Source organism: Coregonus clupeaformis, chromosome 29 (assembly GCF_020615455.1).
Source record: "Coregonus clupeaformis isolate EN_2021a chromosome 29, ASM2061545v1, whole genome shotgun sequence".
NCBI classification, from domain to species: domain Eukaryota; kingdom Metazoa; phylum Chordata; class Actinopteri; order Salmoniformes; family Salmonidae; genus Coregonus; species Coregonus clupeaformis.
This window is the reverse complement of record NC_059220.1, coordinates 45,370,560-45,386,626: the sequence shown is the minus strand read 5'-3', so window position 1 is coordinate 45,386,626 and position 16,067 is coordinate 45,370,560. Positions and strand designations below refer to the sequence as shown.

Genomic DNA, 16,067 nt, shown 5'->3' with positions numbered 1-16,067 from the left:
TATATAGTTACAGGTGTATATTTTCTGTACTTAAGGTAAACCTACCTTGGTCTTTGGCTTTATAGACAGTAAGATATTAGGCAACAGAGTCTCTGGGCCAAGAGAGCAGTAGAATGTGACAACTCCAGCCAGGAACGACCAGAAAACCATAATAATGTGCAGATATCTGTGAATTCAATAAAAAAAATACACATATGCTTACATTGGGAATGTATTATGACTTATTAGTCTACCTCAGTCATTCCTAAATCGATACTAACACAACTGACACAAATACTGCCTATTTGTGATTCTGAGCTTCATGCAATAGTCTGTTTTATTGTAGGCAGGCCTACAATTTGTAAACGTGTGAAACATTGTGAGCATACAGTAGGCCTATTTGTACCTACCTGTTCAACAAAACAGTGGATAAGAGCAAGACAAGTAGAAGGAAGCAGAAGACTGGATACTGGCGGCCCAGTTCTCTCAATAGGTCCAGCTTCATCCTGTGCCTCATCTTCTGCAGGTAGACCCTGATGCATCCCATTGTTAGGATGGACAATGCACACAAGTAAATATAATCACGTCGTTTATGTTGCACTTTAACTGGAAAGCAATGGAGGACGTTCCATGATAAACACTGCGACAAATAAGTGCGATGTTAGAAACGTCATATAAATAGCCTATGCAGGATAACGGTGAAATTTGATAATTTGTCGTCTATACTCACAAATATGCAGGATTAGTCAAGCTAACTAGTTGATGTGTGAAACGCTACCTATCATCATGTTAGCCAAACGTCAACGTCAACATCCCCTCTTGATACTGCACGCAGCACGCTCATTGACATGCGCACGGTCTTTGACGTTTGCAGGGCACGCGCCAGTCTGCTGTAAACCTGTGTAAACCTGGCGAGTCAATAATGACTTCCCATGCATTCACCGTCTATATATTTCTGAATATCATTATTATCAATGTCCACCCAGCTTCATCATGCCTACGTGCTTTCGTCGTTGAAATAACGGGACGGTCAGTCGTCGTCAGGCTGATGTCACATCCGGTTCATTATGGAATCATGCAACATTCTTGGCTGTTATTTTTTTATAGCCCATATCACCTGCCCTGCCCCTGCTAACATAACCGTGAATATACAGTATTCCAAAATTTAATCATATCAAATGCAGCTCTTCAGTACTAATTTCGTGTTGTGGCAAGCTAGCAGCAAACGACGACGATGCGTGGCAGCAGTACTAACTGTCAACGAAGTGCTTATTATAACGGAATGTAATGATTCAATTGAAATCACAGGATAGCACACATGCACCTCTGGTTGAAGACTCCCTGGAAATGAGAAAGTAGTGCACAGTGACTGTGGTGTGAATCAGAAAGCTATAATCAGTGCATCAAATGTGTGAGATGGTTTAACAGGATGTCATACAGAGAGTAAGACACAGATAGAAATCAAAAACTTTATTACAAAAATAAGTTACTCACCTCCATTTTACAGTATAAAACAATTTATTTGCAGGAATGCAAAAAACGTTGTTGGCCACCAACAATAGTTTAAAACTGCTAACTTTTTTTTCAAAAGGTGGTTGTAATTATTTTATTGAGAGGGAGTTAACAGTGTACAAAACCGGATGAATAGTTCAGTCTCCTTTTTGCTATACACATGGAATACAAATAATAGCTGCAGTATCCCTTTTACCACTGTATGATCACGATCCCCTTCGAAACAGCTACAGGCACACATGCTCGCTGGCTGGGCAGTATGGCAATTCATTTTTAATCAAGAGACTTGATTACATTGTAGCTGGCTCAGAGTTAGAGGGACCATTCAAGATGTCGCATGATTGGGATATTTATTTTACACTAAAGGGGGTGTTACTGAACATAATTCTGATCTATTCTAAAAACCAAAAAATCCATTGGAGTGGCAAAGGGACACTGCAGGGCTTTTTCAAAGGTAGTTGATGCCTTTGTTGATGTTCAAGCCTTTACAAAAGTAACATTTTCCAAACTATACAACCAGTAACTACAATAATCTGAAGAAGCAAGGTGGCTTATTCAGTTCAAAATAGGATAAAAGCAGGGCTTGTTCAGGCTCATCATATGAGATTATTTTTGCATGCCCAGTTTGACTGTTTGCCGTGTCAGAGCTGCAGCAAATTGACTATTACGTTAAGTCCTTTCGGTTGTGCTGCTGCTCTTGTGCATATTTTGTAGGAAACAAGCCCTGCTTTCATCAATATAGTTTCCCTATTTACAGTACAGGCCGGGTAGTTTAATCCTCTGTACTGAGGTAGTTAACCAACCCTTTAAAAAGACAAGTTCTGAAAAGAACCACTTTCCTGGAATGCCTGACTTATCCATGCCAGGTGGTTACACCTAAAACCTGCAAATGTTCTCTTCAAACATCCAAATCAAACGATTAAGATTAACAGGGATATTCCGACAATAAAAATTGCGATTAGCACAAAAATATACAATAGCATCAAGCTCCTTTGAGCCACTTCAAACTAAGAAACTTAAAAAGTGCAAATTCTTCAATAATTATTTAAAATGGCATTTTTTGGGGGGTGTTGGGGCATACAGGGGGAGGCAAGTTTTTCTAAATAATCCGGTGATTGTTTAGGTGGCAGTTTGGGGGAGATGCTTCTGTAAGGCTGGAATATTGGACCATTTCGCTGACTTTTCCATTCGTATCCATTGCAGCTTCTGGTGTAACCCAACACAGTAAGTCAGTCTTCATAGTGACAGGTCAGGACCGGCCTCGACCCCTTTTCCCTGCTGACCAAGCAACAGAGACAGAATTGGAATGGAATTCAAAATAATAATAAAAAACAATCACAACACAGAATATAAACATGACTTCATTAGGGTGATCCAAATATAATAATATATGATGATCTAAATCTGCAGAGGAGCAGACTTTCCAGAGTTGGTGCTCTGAAAGGTGACACCTGTCAAGGTTTAGACCTGAGGCCAAAAGGCAGGTGTGTTTTCAAATGTTGAGAATAAGCATACTTTCCCATCACTAATTTGAGGAAGTCTTCCAAAGACATGGACAGAAATTAAAATGTTCAACATGTCCAGTCAGATCTTAGCGGTAAACTATCAGCGTAACCGGAGTTACTCCAGGATAGAATATACACATTTTATCATTTGGACACTGAAAGCTAAACACATATCTGTACATTGAAAATTACCAATGGAATGTATGAGGCTCAGCTTTCAAAAGAGATGGAATAAAATGGTGACATCTGCAGACCTGCCAACCTTGAATAATTTTTATGAGTACCACTTCAGTGGCAGCACTACTCCCGGCCCCAACAACAGCACGCGTGACACCCACACTGCTCAAATCATAGGCAAATGCACCTTTTTCTGCCTAATAATTATGTTGGCAGAAGACTGCCTCAGTAGGAATGGTAAACTGTTATGGGTACTTAGTAACTGGCTGCTCTTCAGTAGCTAACTATAAATATGTTTAAATGTACAAAATCAGGGCTCTCCATAGGATTTTCTGACAAGGTGGTGCTGATGTAGGCCTACGGTTGGGTAGGGGAGGTCCAGAGGAAGTTGGAGCATTTATCATTTTTGAAAAACCTTTAACTGCCATTTCCCGAAACCTAGAGTCTTAAAGTATATCAAACAATGTAGCCAACAGAAGTCTTGTTTGATCCTAAATGAAATTGAGGTGGTCTCAATGACACTTACAATTTTCTAGGTCAAATTTAGGGGTAATGATTATTCTAATTAATAGGTGTCTTTATGTGGATAGTCTAGTGAAAATGTAAAACTGTCTTAAATTTAGTTTGGGAAGAAAATTCTGAATAATTCAATTACTCAATGTAAGTAGGGTGGTTTACTGTAGGCTATTTGGAATATGAAACAACTGAACTAGGCCTTTGAGCTTGTTTCAGATCTCCATCCCTGACATAATCCATCAAATTAGGTTTGACTACTAGGCTACCATTCATTCAACATGCCTCGTCATTGGTGAACTGACTATTAATCACATCATTAGCAGCCTACTGTTGACATACAGCTATATCAAGAGGACAGACCAAGAACTGATTAATTAACATAGGCCTACTAACCTTTAACATAACTTTCTGTGAAGGACAGCATTAGCAGAACAGCTCTCTCTGCCATGTCTGTTTCCATCCACGCAGCGACATGCACTGAACTACCGCAACACTTCACCGCTTCTTTACTCATCTAACTTTTGCGGAGATCAAAGCCTGTGCGGCCAAGAAAGTATTCTCGCTAAACGCTTGAACTAACTAACACATACAATTTTGGAAAATGTAGTCGGCAAACAGTTCGTTCTCCATTTTCCCTACCTTTTTTCCTCACACATCAGTGGTATCAATGGAAGAAATGGATTTGTTCAGTTGTCAAAAACCACAATGTGCCAACAAGTAGCTTATATATTTTGGGATAATTTTCCATACCAGCGTACTTTGATATGAAATTATGTGCATGGTACGCAAAACACGTGCCGGTTGGCAGGTCTGCATCTGTATGATTCCTTACTTTCTAGGCCTATATTTTATACAGAATATAAATGCCGAACTTCGGTCAATTTATGCCAAATAAGGAAGAAATTAATGCAGGTTGAAAACATATATTCGTTTAAGGTTATTCAAGTGTGGGGGGGGGGGTGAGTCCTCTCCAAATAGTACGTTTGCATTTGTGTAGCCGATAGCTAACATTTGCTATTGACCATTGCCAACACAGCTAGTCCCTATTTACCCAGTGCCCCTTTGGTCCCCTGCACACCTCTGCTCGATCCAGGGCCACTTCCACCTCGCTGGGAAAAGCCACCCACTCTGCCCCTGGGTGTGGCAGCTCCACGGCCCCGGGAGGATAGGGTGGCACCACCACCACGGGCTCCGCCTCGGGCCCCTCCTCGTCCTCGGCCGGGAGCTTGGAAGTCCTCATAGCCGTAGTAGGGGTCTTCATAGCCGCCCCGGTAGTTGTGGTAGTCGTAGCCATAGTAATCGTAGTAATCTTCATAGCCGTAGTAGTCATGGGGGTAAGAGTAGCCTCCTCGGCAGCCGCCTCGTCCTCTGCCTCTTGTGGGAGGTGGCATGTGGGGTGGGCCGTAGTAATAGTAATCGTCATACCTGGGGACAGAGGATATGCACTTGTTTAGTAACCATACATGACGCATTTGCACTTGTTATATCACGTTTTTAACTTTTCTATTCAATCATTCAAAAGAAATCAATGGTGAAAGGCCACCCAACAATGCAACTGTAATTTTGGCCCGTATTTGCAGGTCTCAAGTAAATGCAAATCAATTGTCTTTGCTTACATTTGTGTCTTAGCCGCTTGTCTTTGGGCTTTGCGTTCTTTCCTCTTCTGGTCAGGTGGCTTTGCGAAGACTATTTCAATGTGCTCTCCCTCCAGGTCTTTCCCATTCAGGTCGGCCAAGGCCTGTCAAAAGAGGCAAGTTGAACAACTACACAAAAAACAGCCATTGTTACCAGTTTTGTGATACTTTGGTTAGTAATATAAAGACTCCAGCATGTACCTTGACTGCGCCGTCTCTCTCTTCAAAGTGGATGAAGGCGTAGTCTTTCAGCTTCTTCACCCGCTCCAACTTGCCAAACTGACTGAAGGCCTTTTCAAGTATTTCCTCCGTTACAGTACTCGCAAGGTTCCGGACAAACAGCACTTTCACCTGGGAGGAAAATGGTACTGGCTTATCAATTACACTTGAAAAATCAATGTCTCTGGCTCTCTCGGACACCGGTGGTTACCTCAAATCTTACTCCTTGGTAAACAGCCTCGAACACAAATCAATGTTATTCTGCAAAGTTTTAATGGACGGACAATACAAAGACAATTTATCACAGGCGAAATGAGTCCTGTTAATTTTGCTCCCCTTACCTTGGCCATGACCTCAGGATCAGGGTCTTCTATGGGGTCTGCCCACTCCACAGTCACCACGTTCCCCCACACCTTGACCTTGCCACTCATCAGCCGGCGGCGGGCCTGAGCGGCAGTTTTGTGGTCTTCATATTCCAAGAAGCAAAAGCCTCGGTTCTTTTTCTTGTCTTCTGGCTGATGGTACAGTATGACATCGTTAAGACCCTCTGTTGAAAGAGAGGCAGAACGGGAAAGGCATAAAGGGTATCCTAGCTGAACAGTGACCAGTGCACCAGACAGCACGCACTATCTCCATACACAATGCAAAGCAAAATTGAATGGAACTGAGTTACTCTAGAGAGTGCCTTACCGAAACATAATTGGCACCAGAACAAAATATTACACATTCAAGACTATGCAATCAAGGAATGTTTCCTTCGGTTTACTCAGAACATTTAGTGTCTCCTTTCTTTGACACAGCTGTTCTCTTTGGACATCAGTCTTGAGACCGTTGATTTGTGCCCAGTTAAGTGCAAAGTGTCCAGTCAGAATTTAGCAGTAAACTATCAGTGTAATCAGAGTTACTCCAGGATAAAATATATGCATTTCATCATTTGGACACTGAACCCTGACATTGGAAATTAGCAATTAAACGTCTGAGCAAATATAGCCCAGCTTTACATAGCATACCGTACATAAACCCAAACTCAGACTAAATGCAATCTAACACACTAGTGGTTGATCATGATTGCTACATTCAGTAACAGTAAGGCAATGTTTAAACACTGTTGTCAAAGTCACTGTGAATATAAATCTTTGTCAAGACAGAATATGACTGGCCCAGCAAAATGTCAATTTGTCCCAGAAGATCATTCAACAAAAATAGATGCTGCTTACCTGTGACTTTAGCAAATTCTTCCACAATCTGCTCTTTTGTTTTACTCTTGGGGATGGAGCCAACGAATAGTCTATTATTGGCCACGGAGATGCACACACCAATGTGTTTGCCGGGTCGAATTTCATTGTTGTTACACTGTGGAAAGAGGGGAGTGGGTTGGAGAGAGTGCATGACATGTCATGATTGGGCGGGCTAAATTCTCCATTCCTATCATTCTGTCAGGAGAGAGGACTCCAACAAGTGGTAAATACCAGCTTGACAGCTTCCTGCGCAGCCTCTTTAGTGCAGAAAGTGACAAAGGCGTAACCTCTGTTCAGGCCACTGAGGGGGTCCATCATCAGACGCAGGTCCCAAATGGGCCCGGCTTTCTCAAACAGAGGGACCAGCTCATCCTCAAATAGATCTCTAGGGATCTTGCCAACAAAAATCTGAGATGAAAGCAAAATTAGGTTAACTTGGTGTGAAAGGAACATTGGTCATTGTTACAAAATAAATCTCTAAAATACTGAATGAATGGGTGTCCAGTCAGATCTTAGCGGTAAATCATCAGCGTAACCAGAGTTACTCCAGGAAAAAGTACATATTTTCATTATTTGGACACAGAATGCAGAAACACCATCATACACACTGAAGTAAACTATAACACACTAATCAAATACACCATTGAACTATTGTAGAGAGACATACCTCTGTACCAATTGTGGGCTGTGCCCCTGAGTGAGCCGAATCCGGAGGGGGGCCTCCATACTTCCGCTGACCTGTTGTCACATCGAGCGTGTAGCCAGTTCTCTCCAGCAGGGCCTGTTTATTGAAATAACATGATTGAGGTCAAACACCTTCCAGAGAACAACTCCACAATATAAAAAGCATGATGCCATGTCTCAATTATCACTTATATCAAGAATGTTTGTTAAAACCATACTTTGATTTTGGCCTCATCTGGTCCTTTGTTGGAGTCTGAGACTTTGGTCCCCTGTTTCTCCCTCTGTCTGTATGTCTTCATAACTCCACAAAGAAAGGCACTTTTGTTCTGTTGAGTAAAGAAAAATATGTACACGTTAGAGGGTGAAATTGTAGCATTTGATTTGAAGACGTGATCACACAATGCGATCCAATCATGACACCGCCCCCGCCATACATACCTGAACATGTGAGAGGTCGCTGTCCTTGAACTGCAACAGAACTTGCAGAGCACCTTCTTCGTTGAACTCTTTCAGAGCCTCAATCGCTCTATCATCTAGGTCACTGTGTGATACCAAACCTGAGGGACACCAAAAAACATCAGTTACTAGTAGGAACAGAACTACTGGATGACATCTTTTCAAAACGGATCTAGCCACAACGCATGTTTGGGGATATCAAAGTTAACTTATTTCTGTGGCTATGACTTCTTTAGGTATTTCTGAAATTGGAATACTACATTCATACTTTGGATAACATTATCTGAGAAAAGGAACCATCTCAGGAGACCAATATTTTAAAATGGCCTTGAGTAATAGCACTTTCTTCAACCTTTGCAGAACAAATCACAACAGATGTGATGTTTTAACTTGATATGGCGGTCCTCTGCACTGTGCGCCCCTAATGAGCTTGTGCACATTATGCTCTTGGAGGGCCCATCACCTGTCCCAGCCACCAACAGCTGCTGCCATTGTTGCTGCATGTGCCCATCTGGCTGCACTCTGCCCGAGACTGTCCAGAGAGACCTCCGCTGAACTGTGGCCTAACTCTTTGCTCATCTGTGCTGCTACACTTCAATTCTTGAGAACACAAAGGGTCCGTGACACCAGTGCTCTGCCCAGATATACCTTTAAGACAATGGACATGTACCCAAAACATTTATTTCACACTGATATTGGTAGTGTATGAATTCTCTTTTTTTCATTACACTGCAGTACCCATTTTGGTACGAAACCACAAAAAGTTGCTTGAGGATCCCAATTCCCACATTCAAAGCTAATGTAAAATATGACAGCACATGCAAAAGTATAATTTGTGTGTACGAATATGCTGGATATTCAATGTGCCTTACCTGCTATGTAAATTTCATCTAGTTTTTCAGCAACTTTCTGTGGTAAACCAGCTTCTAATAAAGTCTGGAAGTGTTCAGAATGGGTAACTGCAGCAGTGGTGTCCATTGGTTCTTCTGGACCATTTCCATTAATATGTTCTGTGGCCATGTCTCCAGAAATCTGTGCAAATGCAATGAGCCAAATTAATCCTGGGTCAAGTGCAAGACTGTTGAGAGCTTTTGGGGGGTGTCATGTGCAACAGGCACACATGTGGGTTCATGTGGTCCCTTAAGAGTGGAATCAGGTCACATTTAAATTACAATATTTGAATTTGCATGTCTGTATCAATTTAGAAAATGCTGACACCTACTAAAAACCATTCATTGGTATTTACTATAACTGCATACCTTATACTTCCTTGCGTTTAAATCTGCAATGTATGAGGAGAGTTAGCTAGGCTACATGGTAAAATGTGTACACGTAATTATATATTTCCAGCCTTTGACCGTGTTGGAATAACAACTTTGCACAACACAGCTATAGCTGCTAACATTACGTTCATCTCCCGCTGCATAGAAGGGCATGGCCTGATTGTTAAATTATAAATTAGCCTACTGATTGTTGACTTCAGCACTAACTAGCTAGATAGCTGATACACGTGTTCCTTCGGCAGAGCACCGCGACAGAGTTTCTAAACCACCCGTTTCCGGTAGCTAACAAGACAGTCAGCAAGCATTTGTACAGGAGCAAATGACGTGATGTGGTAGACTACATCTAGCAACAGTGGTTATTGCTAACATAGCTAGCTAAATGTTTGATAACTTGTCGCAAGGCACTTGATAGAATGATAGCAAACCTAGCTAGTTAGGGTAAAGGGAGCAGTCTATCGAAGCCATTTCAGTTTGTGCTCATGCAAAGTATTTGCAGTCAACTAACGTTTGCGATGAACTATCCACAATTCTCTAGCAAAACTTGATAAGCAACATCGCTACACTTAATTTTCATATCTAACTTAATCATTTAGCTAGGTAGCTAGCTATAACCACACAAGTGTTCAGACACTGTTAGCCAACGTCATCTAGTTGCGTTATCCATAACGTTCGCTACATAAGTTACTAGCTAGCAGCCAGCTAAATAATAGCCTGCTAACTAATCATGGTCCTCCAACCCTGTCAAGTCATAATAACAAACCTAGCTAGCTAACCATACTAGCTAGGTAACGTTAGCGGACTGATGACCAAATGTTTTGCTAGCCAAATTGGTTAGCTAAAAAAGAACTAACATTAGCTCGCGAGTTGAATCAAAACTATCTGGCAAAGGCAATTATCTCGAAGTTTGCACGCTCACGCGCTGAGGTTAGCTCCCTGGTTGGCTGGGTTAGCTAAATAGGTAACGTTAGCTAGTGACAATTAGCATGTCATTCCTGATCTAGCATAATTAGCCCACTTGGCTGAGTTAGCTAGCGACACCATTAAAACCGCGAAAGCTCATATATCGCTTGATGGCTGACTTAATTTGGCTCTACATTTCCATATGTAGAACAGAGAGAGGCCTTGTAGTATGTTAAGTAGCTAGCTTCGTGGTTTGTCAACGTGCCGCCACATAGGGAGAGTCCATTTTCAAAAAGCCGGTCTGGAGAACCCGTCCCAACCACCCGTTTCCACATTGTTTGAAACACCACAAGCTCAAATACTTTAGCTATAAATTGTACTATGATCACGTGACCAGTTAGTAGTATTCATCATACCTGCCGATGTATCACCAACTTGTATGGTGTTGATTATTTCGGAAGGAAATTTTGATAATTACAAGAGAAAAAGTGTACAACTCCCGGCACTGGTTCGGCTCCACTCATTCACTCTTGAGGATGTAAAATGGCTGCCACGTTCACGCTGCGAGTTTTGTCTTGTCGATGGGGTTTCTTAGACACCCATGCACGGGCTTGCCGTCTATGCATTTACTCTACAGTAGAGTAGAAAATGATCAGTATGTACTGTGCATGTAGTGCTACAGTGCAGAAGGTGATATTTTGCCTCTGATTTTGCATCTGAAATGGCTTGACTGACAAGAGAGGCGAGGATTTCAACTCAAAAGTCTGTGAAGATAGATTTTATACAATAGGCTATCATAACAATGTTCAGCACCTTTGCCTAAATTATTGTTAGAATTCTAAATACTTGTACACAGTATATCAGCCCTTTTATGTTTTGGGTCCATTCAGGAAGTTTTAATTGAGGCATTGAAATATATCCAATTGAAATTGTGAAACTTTACAATTCTTGAATTTGAATTTGAAACGATTCCTGAAATGCCTGAATTTAAATGGGATTAACCTCAATCCTTTTCAATATCTTTTATAAACTGGTTGGCTGTTCTTGAGATCATTGTGATGGGCTATTTTCAACTTCCTACACATTTTTTAGACATCATAACTAGTGTCTCGTAGTGTCTCAGTCATGTTTTTTACACAGTTCAGATTCTATTGAATTCCACTGAATATTTTAGAAGAACAATCAGGCACACTGATTTGTGCAAACCCCTGAGGTGTAGAGGCCGATATTGTTCTCTAAGTCAAACTGTCCTGGTAATGCAGCTAGTGTTGTATTCACTAGTGCACACCGAAAACGTAGCAAAACAGAAAACGTGTTTCCTATTGGACAAGTTCAGTCTGTTTTCGGACAAGTTCAGTCTGTTTTCTTCGGGTTGGTGCCTATAATGAATTTGAAATCATCATTGGTTGAGAGAGAGCCGTAGTAAAGAAACACCCTTGAAAATGCCACTTTCCACCACAGCGTGTCACCCTCTTCATTGGCGTGTTTTCATACACTTATTATGTGAACAAAGAACTTCAACAAAACAAACAACCAGGCCTATACAGTGTTCACAAAACCCTATATAATTTGACTAGATGAGGCTTTGCTGATAAACAGCTTTGATAGTCATTGGCTCTAAAAAAAATAAAAAATAAAAAATAGAAAAGTTGGAAACTCAATAGGCTAATGCTTGACTTTATCAAATTTTTATCATAGCCTCTATACTTTCAATATCACATGATACTCCACCACAACCTTATCACTTACTGTTGCTATGAGGAGTTGGCTTGAATGCCCAGAGAGTTTCATATTTTACCAGAGCCATTTGAGCATGCCCTTTCCTTATTCATAAGATATGGAGCCTGAGCAAAGGGCATGACCAATGTCATTGTGCAGTGCCCTTGTCATTCATGAGCTCTAGGCTCACCATTTGAGGAAGACAGGACCCTAATGATGGGTTTGTACCTAATTTATTCACTTGGTAGACAGAAGCCGCACGGATAACAAGCCATCATTGTAAGATATGCTATTTTTTCTGCATATGTCACCTTCATAATCAATTTCCGTAGCTGGAAGGGGTGGTTGGAAGGACTTTCTGAACTTCATAAATATGCACATAGGCCCACTATATGTCCCTACATCTCAGTGCTTTATAGACAGGTACATCTGAGCTTGGTGACCTGAGACTACAGCAGACGTATCCACAAACTCTCCCTATCTCCTATAAGGGTCTGCTTTCCACCGTCCCTCGGGAATGGGAATCCTTGCACAGATGGAGCTAAGCATAACTTTGTACTACCGTAGGTATAACAATGTTTTATACTCTAGTTATTACAAAGCATTAGTTACACTAGTTATTAACAACTGCAGCATTGTTATTCAATTACAAAAGTATACAATTCTCCATCAGCTGTTTAGTTTTGTCATTTACGAACTGTTTATGTTGTGTATGACGAGATAAAAGTATGACTGTTTGGACAGTTTAGGATGGTACCTACGAACTAGGGCTGGGAATTGCCAGGGATCTCACTATACGATATTGTCACGATACTTAGGTGCCAATACGATATGTATTGTGAATCTCACGATTCTTATGGGTTGAGATTCGATACTGTGATTTTATTGCGATTCGATGTTCCAAACATATTGCTCACCACATGTCTGCTGCAGAGGGACAAGAGAGAGACATGAGAAAATGAGTTTTGATCAGTCATGGAAATAAAAGTGTTGAAAATTATTTGGCTCCCTATTTAAAAAGAAGATGGAGAACAAGCAACACTACATGACCAAAAGTATGTGGACACCTGCTCGTCGAACATCTCATTCCAAAGTCATGGGCATTAATATGGAGTTGGTCCCCCCTTTGCTGCTATAACAGCCTCCACTCTTCTGGGAATGCTTTCCACTAGATGTTGGAACATTGCTGCGGGGACTTTCTTCCATTCAGCCACAAGAGCATTAGTGAGGTAGGGCACTGATGTTGGGCAATTAGGCCTGGCTCGCAGTCGGTGTGCCAATTCATCTCAAAGTTGTTCGATGGGGTTGTGGTCAGGGCTCTGTGCAGGCCAGTCAAGTTCTTCCACACCGATCTCAACAAACAATTTCTGTATGGACCTCGCTTTGCACATGGGGGCGTTGTCATGCTGAAACAGGAAAGGGCCTTCCGCAAACTGTTACCACAATCGTCTAGAATGTTATTGTATGCTGTAGCATTAAGATTTCCCTTCACTGGAACTAAGGGGCCTAGCCCGAACCATGAAAAACAGCCCCAGACCATTATTCCTCCTCCACCAAACTTTACAGTTGGCACTATGCATTCGGTGCATGGTGATCTTAAGCTTGTGTGCGGCTGGTCGGCCATGGAAACCCATTTCATGAAGCTCCCAACTAACAGTTCTTGTGCTGACGTTGCTTCCAGAGGCAGTTTGGAACTTGGTAGTGAGTGTTGCCACCGAGGACAGACGATTTTTACGAGCTACGCACTTCAGCACTCGGCGGCCCCGCTCTGTGAGCTTGTGTGGCCTACCACTTTGTGGGTGAGTCGTTGTTTCTCCTAGATGTTTCCAATTCACAAAAACAGCACTTACAGTTAACCGGGGCAGCTCTAGCAGGGCAGAAATTTGATGAACTGAATTGTTGGAAAGGTGGCATCCTATGACGGTGCCACGTTGAAAGTCACTGAGCTCTTCAGTACAGGCCATTCTACTACCAATGTTTGTCTTTGGAGATTGCATGGCTGTGTGCTCGATTTTATACACCTGTCAGCAATGGGTGTGGCTGAAATTGCCGAATCCACTAATTTGAAGGGGTGTCCACATACTTTTGTATATATAGCATATGAAGGAAAAATACTGGAGTTTTGGTGCAGGTACAGCAAACTAGCGCAAACATAATATTCAGATAATGTAAAAACGATACACTTACTGTAGCAGGTTTGCACAGATCCATCCAACCAAATCTAGGGCCCCCAAAAGGCTATAGCCGGTGGATGGGTATTCCAGCATGACAATGACCCAAAACACACGGCCAAGGCAATAAAGGAGTGGCTCAAGAAGAAGCACATGAAGGTCCGTGAGTGGCCTAGCCAGTCTCCAGACCTTAATCCCATAGAAAATCTGTGGAGGGAGCTGAAGGTTCGAGTTGCCAAACGTCAGCCTCGAAACCTTAATGACTTGGAGAAGATCTGCAAAGAGGAGTGGGACAAAATCCCTCCTGAGATGTGTGCAAACCTGGTGGCCAACTACAAGAAACGTCTGACCTCTGTGATTGCCAACAAGGGTTTTGCCACCAAGTACTAAGTCATGTTTTGCAGAGGGGTCAAATACTTATTTCCCTCATTAAAATGCAAATCAATTCATAAAATTTTTGACATGCGTTTTTTTGGATTTTGTTGTTGTTATTCTGTCTCTCACTGTTCAAATAAACCTACCATTAAAATTATAGACTGATAATTTATTTGTCAGTGGGCAAACGTACAAAATCAGCAGGGGATCAAATACTTTTTTCCCTCACTGTATTTACATTACAGCGCTGACAGACAGGGAACATGACGGAACATAATTTATCTAACGTGAAAGAACACTGGATCAAGGTCAATGATGCAAAGAACAACTCTTAAAAGAAGACCTCTAACGGCGATCGAAGGACATCAGAGTTTAGCTCCAGCAATTCAAAGAGCTCTGCCTACAAGTCAGCATATAAAGTTGAGAGATGACATAACCTCTCCTGATTTATACTGGCAGTACCTCCTCACTGATCCAAGAAAGTCTTTGGAAGTCTGGGAGCCAGAGGCAGTGCTGTTGTCTCCATCTCAGGAACATACATTTACCCTTGCTGATGGCCAGTCCCGGGGGCACTTGGGTAATCACAGGTGACCTTCTAATGAAAGGCTCTTGGAACTTTGATGTTGATGTAATGGTTGATGTAATGGCCAACTGCCATCCACTATTAATGGCACCTGACTTTTGGTACGAATATAACTCAAACTGGATTTCATCAGGAGAACAGGCTGTTCCCGTCAAGGGAAGCATATTTTCTTCTTTATCTGAAGCGGCTCTCCATGTGCTGGCAGAATGATGGGCCTCCTAACTGTATATTGTGTCATCTCCACCAATGCTCAGACTTACTGGATTACATGTGGGATGTAGGGACCCATGTATTTGACAGAACAAAGCCAAACCAAATTAATCTAGCATTGCTGTCCCTGTAAATTGGGCCTTCTTTGTGTCCTCAAATCACAACATTATCAAGCAACAAAGTTGAAGTAACACCTCGGTTAGGCTATATAAAATATGCATGGTCTTGCCAACATCCACTTCACAGTTATAAGATATAGAGAATTCCTTCTCCATGACTTCTGCAAAAAGTAATAATCCATGCATCTAATTACTAATTTCATTAAGACCCAATGAGGTGAAACATGAGTAGACACTATCATTGAGCTGAGTGATAGCTGTGATATAGGGGACAAAAGCTTCCATTAATTGAATTAACCACAACTCTACTCATCATCATCCACAAGGATGTGTATGGAACTTGAGGCCAAAGGCTGTTAAAACTGTTTAATGTATGATATTTCACGTTTGAGCCCTCTGCTCTCTGGCTGGAGGTGATGTAAAATTAGAGAGGTTAGCTATTTCCCCTCATACTGACAGCCTCAATCGAGCAAGGGCAAGTGCATTGACACGCTATGCAGCCAAAGGCCTAGAAACCTACTCTAAAGCCAATAAAGGGGCCTTGGCGAATACCTTCGGAAGGGGCAGGATTCATCACGACACAGTGATGCAGAGAGACAGGGTTTTGTAATGTTCGTCATGCATCACAATTAGTAGGTGTTTATGACATGAAAGCAGACAGCTTTGTCAAGATCTCTATTCAGTCAGTTTGTCAATACTTTAGATATTGTTATTCAGTGCTTTATAGAACTGGGTCATTCTACGAATAGAGTGCCATAGTGTAAAAAATAACTATTTATTTCACCTA

At 41.7% G+C, this 16,067-nt stretch overlaps 2 protein-coding genes across 13 annotated transcripts in view; both read right to left on the bottom strand.

The window, feature by feature from the left end:
* The window catches only part of LOC121545104 (sorting nexin-14), a 35,363-nt gene extending 34,350 nt beyond the window's left edge, over positions 1-1,013 (bottom strand). For 6 of the 8 annotated variants that reach the window (XM_041855497.2, XM_041855501.2, XM_041855502.2 and 3 more), the window contains exons 1-2: positions 390-1,013; positions 46-166 (exon numbers count right to left, since the gene is read on the bottom strand). In XM_041855497.2, the coding sequence (XP_041711431.1) occupies positions 46-166; positions 390-526 (258 nt within the window). In that variant the 5' untranslated portion in view covers positions 527-1,013. The remainder of the gene's footprint in view (positions 1-45; positions 167-389) is intronic. The other 2 variants (XM_041855498.2, XM_041855499.2) reach the window with 2 other exon arrangements.
* Positions 1,014-1,434: 421 nt separating this feature from the next.
* LOC121545106 (heterogeneous nuclear ribonucleoprotein Q-like) lies at positions 1,435-10,657 on the bottom strand. Of its 5 annotated transcripts, none has more exons than XM_045209217.1 (12): positions 10,520-10,657; positions 8,793-8,952; positions 7,903-8,021; positions 7,683-7,790; positions 7,448-7,561; positions 7,012-7,188; positions 6,760-6,895; positions 5,884-6,089; positions 5,525-5,674; positions 5,306-5,427; positions 4,741-5,114; positions 1,435-2,766 (listed from the first exon to the last, which is right to left on the bottom strand). In XM_045209217.1, the coding sequence occupies exons 2-12, from the start codon at positions 8,938-8,940 to the stop codon at positions 2,741-2,743; spliced, it is 1,680 nt and encodes a 559-aa protein (XP_045065152.1). In that variant the 5' UTR covers positions 8,941-8,952; positions 10,520-10,657; the 3' UTR covers positions 1,435-2,740. The 5 variants fall into 5 exon arrangements, with proteins under 5 accessions (XP_045065152.1, XP_045065151.1, XP_045065153.1 ...); XM_045209216.1 differs by having other exon boundaries at positions 1,435-2,769; positions 10,520-10,656; XM_045209218.1 differs by having other exon boundaries at positions 1,435-2,769; positions 4,768-5,114; positions 10,520-10,656.
* Positions 10,658-16,067: the final 5,410 nt, after the last annotated feature.